The 4,085-nt window shown below is 59.1% G+C and overlaps 1 protein-coding gene across 4 annotated transcripts in view; it reads right to left on the reverse strand.

Annotated features, from left to right (window-relative positions):
* TOP3B (DNA topoisomerase III beta) overlaps positions 1-4,085 on the reverse strand; it is a 17,842-nt gene that overhangs the window by 10,285 nt on the left and 3,472 nt on the right. For 3 of the 4 annotated variants that reach the window (XM_024763896.1, XM_024763894.1, XM_024763893.1), the window contains 4 exons: positions 3,270-3,447; positions 2,092-2,223; positions 937-1,043; positions 364-438 (listed from right to left, as the gene is read on the reverse strand). In XM_024763896.1, the coding sequence (XP_024619664.1) occupies positions 364-438; positions 937-1,043; positions 2,092-2,223; positions 3,270-3,339 (384 nt within the window). In that variant the 5' untranslated portion in view covers positions 3,340-3,447. Of the gene's footprint in view, positions 1-363; positions 439-936; positions 1,044-2,091; positions 2,224-3,269; positions 3,448-4,085 lie in introns of those variants that run through there. The other variant, XM_024763895.1, reaches the window with a different exon arrangement.

The raw sequence follows: 4,085 nt of genomic DNA on the forward strand, positions 1-4,085 counted from the left end.
TGGCGGAGACGGGAGGCGGGAGGGCACAGCTTGCGGGGCGGGGGGGAGAAGGAGGTATGTGAAAAGGTGTCAAGCAGCACTGGCTGAAGGTCCCTGCATGGCGCTAGGAGGGTGCGATGCTCAGAACCCACCCTCTCCTCCAGGCAGTCCTCCATCTAGGAAATCCTGCCTGCGGCTTCCTCACAATGTGCCCTTCAGGCAAAGGGACACTCCCTCCCCTGGGCAGAGCCCATGCATCTTAAAATATCTACAGAATCACCAGAATTTAAGCCAGTGCCACGGTTCCCCTGGTAGCATCAGTGCCAGCCAGGAGTGGCATGACAGCGGCGGGAAGGCCGATGTATGGACCCCCAGCCCCCTCACCTCGAAGCAGATGTTCTCTCCCTCCTTGTCGCAGTCCAGCCACAGTACGATGTAGTCACAGCCTTTGCCCTCCACCTGAGCACAGCACATGGGGAATCACACCTGCCTCGGCCCCCAGTGCCTGCCAATGGTGCCCCCGATCACCCTGAGCCCTGGAGCCCAGGGCAGGGCCCAGGTTGAGCCAAGGAGCTGGCTGCAGTCAGGCTGGCTTAGCCTCTCAGCAAAGAATTTAGTTCAGAACTGCTGTTTTTTGGACAAAAAAGTTATAAATGCCACGTGATCTTAACCTCCAAAACTGCATTTAAAAAAAAGCTAAAATGAAATAACTATTAACAGTAGTTGTCTTGGATAGTGAGATTATAATTAATTTTTTTTTTACTTACTTGTATTTTTAAATTTTCATCACATGTATGCATTTGTTTTAAAATTAGGAAATCACCACCACCAAACTATTTTAAAAGCAGGATGTTGCCCCGGGTGCCGGGGAGCCCAGGCTGACTGTGGGGGAGGAGTGGGCCTAAGGGCACGTGGTGGGGGGCGGGCTGGGGGTGCTCCCTCAAGCTCAGGACGCACCTGCAGGAACTTCACCATGTTCAGCTTGGGGTTGGCCTCCTTCTTCTCCGTTGGGGCCTGGCTGAACAGCTCGGCGGGGTCCACCTTGTCCCACTTGTTGTACTTTCCTACAAACACAGACATTGGACGTCCGAATCACACTACACACTTCCTGGGACTTGGACCCCAGGAGGAGGGTGGGGAGGGGGAGGCTTGGAGAACCCTTTGCCCAGAGCAGGGCCTCCCCTCGCCTGAGCTGTGAGCCGACAACACACTTGAGCCGCACGTGGGAGCTGCTCCCGGATGTTCTCTGTGGCTGGGGGCACCGCTCCTGGTGGTCTCACTGCCACTCATGCCCTGTCTCCTCCTCCAGCAGGTTTCTGTACCCTCTCCCCGCCCAGCACTTGGCCGGCCCCCGATAGGTGCTCAGCAGATCCCGGGGGGCCTCAGTGTCCTCAGGCCCCCCATCCAGCACATCCCCCACACTTCTCTACTTGGCGTTCGGCCTCACACGCCCAGCCTGTAGGCTTCCTTCTAGGCCTTGCTGGTCAGACACAGCCAAGTTCAAGCCCCAGCTCCCTGACTTCAGGGTCCGAATGCCCTGCTGCAAGGGGAGCAAGAACTGCCGAGGCTCTGCTATGAGCGGCCCGCGCTCAGTGCTGCACCTCCCGCCCCACTGGGGCCTCAAACAGTCCTGGGAGGTGATGGCAATGATCTCAGACCCTTCACACACAAGAAGCAGAAGCGCACGGAGGCCCAGCTCCGGTGCAGCGAGGGTCAGAGCCTAGGTCGGACCCACATCAACTGCGACCCTGCACCCAGCCCCACTGGGTCACTGATGCTGACCTTCCAATCACCACTGACTGACTGTGGGACAAAGGTCATACTCGGAGGGGCAGCAGCCCTCTGTGGAATGCCTACACGGGCCAGGCCCCTGCTCAGGTGGGGACCACTGCCTCCACTCTGCACAGGAAGGTGCAGGGCACACAGTGACCAAGGGGCACCACTGGGACAGGGACCCCAGGTCAGCTCTCCACAGTCTGCTGGCCTCAGGACTCATGGGTTCTGGACAAACCTCTCTGCCCGGAGCCTGCCCTGGGCTCCAACTGGACCCTGGGCAGCACCAGGCAGGGCTCCTCAGTGCAATGGAAGGTGGGCAGGGGGGCAGGGGCTCACCCAGGAAGTCCAGGGTCATCACATGACCACAGACGGACGTCATCTTGAAGCGGACCAGCTGGCCAGTGAAGGTCCCGGTGTACTCGTGCACTGAGCATGTCCCGTTCAGCCCTTTGCGTGAGGACATGCTCCCTGCAGGAGAAGCACAGCCATGCGGGGACCCGGGGCCCTGACACTGCCTCTTGGAGGGCCGGGGTCGCCTCCCCACAGTGGTCAGTGACAACATTCCTCAGGCAGCAGCAGTCACCGGGTGCTGAGAGATCTAGCGGCTCTCAGGGGAAACACGCAGAGTTGCGTGTGTGTGGGGGCCGAGAGCGCCCCCTCTGGACGCTCAAGAGCAGACACTCTTGGGTCGTTCTCTGCATTTCTGTATTCACTCCTGAATCTGATTTCTGCCCCTTTTAAACCCTACTCAGAGGTTCCCCAAAGACCCCCTAACTATCGAACTCCAGGGTGACCTCTCCACTCCCAAACAATGGCCCTTTCCCTGAACTTTCTCGGCCTCTGGGGACCGGGCACTTCTGGGGTCTCCCCTCCCCTTCAGATGACTTCTCAGCCTGCTGCCCTGGGGTCTCCTCTTCCTTCAGCCACTGGACTGAGGGGAGGTCAAGGTGGACGCCTGCCATCTCTGGGTCCCCAGCACCCACCAACCACCCAGGGGCTAGGGTGAGGCAAGGGCAGGTGTTCTCTTTCCCAGTGCCCTGCGGTCTCAGGGGCACGGCTCAGCCTCATGGCACCATCAAGTGGCGTGAGGAGCGTGGGTGCAGCTGCAGCGGGGCGTCCACAGGGCGGTGGTGCTGATGCCCACGGCATGGCCTCAGCAGACTAGGCCGGGTGGGGTCCTTCCAGTGGACTCTTTCTGCTCAAGTTAGCAGGGCTTGTTTCTGCTGCTCGTGACCGACCACCCTGCCTGGCACAGCACTCGTCCAGTGGCCTGCCTACCATGTGCTGCCAGCTGCGCCTGCACCTTGTGGGAGCCCCGGCTCACGCTCAGCGTGGCAGTAATCGCACCCCACAGGGACCAAGTGACTGAGGGCTTCATCCACACCTGCTGTCCTGAACAGACTTGACTCCAGGGGGCTGGGGTTGCTTAGGAAGAAGAAAGGATTGACCTGCAGAGCAGGAACGTCCACGCTCACAGATCAAAGCCGTTGAGAGCGCCGGGGCTGCCCTCCTACCTCGAGAGAGGATTCTGGCGATGGACTGGGCCAAGGACGGCTTCTCAGCCACCATGAGCACCGTCTTCATCTTGTCTCAGGCTGCCAGCACCCTGCCTCACTCTGCTCTCAGGGAAATGGCAGTGAAACAGCTCACACACTGACCTAGGGCAGCGTCACGCTGCTGCCATGCCAACTCCTAAGAGAAAAGACATGCAGAAAACAATGATGCTTCCAGTGGAACCTCTCACTTTAAAGAACAAAACAAACCCAAGGCAAGAAAAAGAAACTCAGGGAAACCTGAAGGCACCTGACAACTGCCTAGGGCAACTGAACTGGATCAGGACCACGGCTTTGCTTGAAAAGATGAGGTGGCCCCATGACCCCAGGCTAATTTTGTCCCCAAATCCACGCTAGGAAGCCCTGGGGGCCTTTGGGCCTGGCCCCCCTCCCGTGGAGCCGTCGTTTACCCCCAGGGCTGAGACAGTATCCTCACCTTGGCTGAGCATGAGGGTGCCCTGGGCACTTTACCCAATGCAGATGCCCAGGCTGGGCACCCACGTCCTCCTGATTCCCGACTGGGCTGAGACCCACTGGCCAGGAGATCCAGCCCCCAGCAGAGCTCGAGAGACCCTTCACAAAAGGCCCTGACCTACCTCCCCACTTGCCCTGCCTCCGCACTTGCCCTGCCCCACCTCTCACTTTGCAGGCCAGGGTCTGGCCGGTTAAATTGGACATTGTCGTCTAAAGAAAAAAATACATCTGTTTGCCTGGAATGTTCCACGGATCCTGGGGAAGGCAGCTCTACTGTCAAAGGCCCGGCTCAGGCACTAACTC

This window comes from Neophocaena asiaeorientalis, unplaced genomic scaffold (genome assembly GCF_003031525.2).
Source record: "Neophocaena asiaeorientalis asiaeorientalis breed wild unplaced genomic scaffold, Neophocaena_asiaeorientalis_V1.1 scaffold110, whole genome shotgun sequence".
Lineage (NCBI taxonomy): Eukaryota > Metazoa > Chordata > Mammalia > Artiodactyla > Phocoenidae > Neophocaena > Neophocaena asiaeorientalis.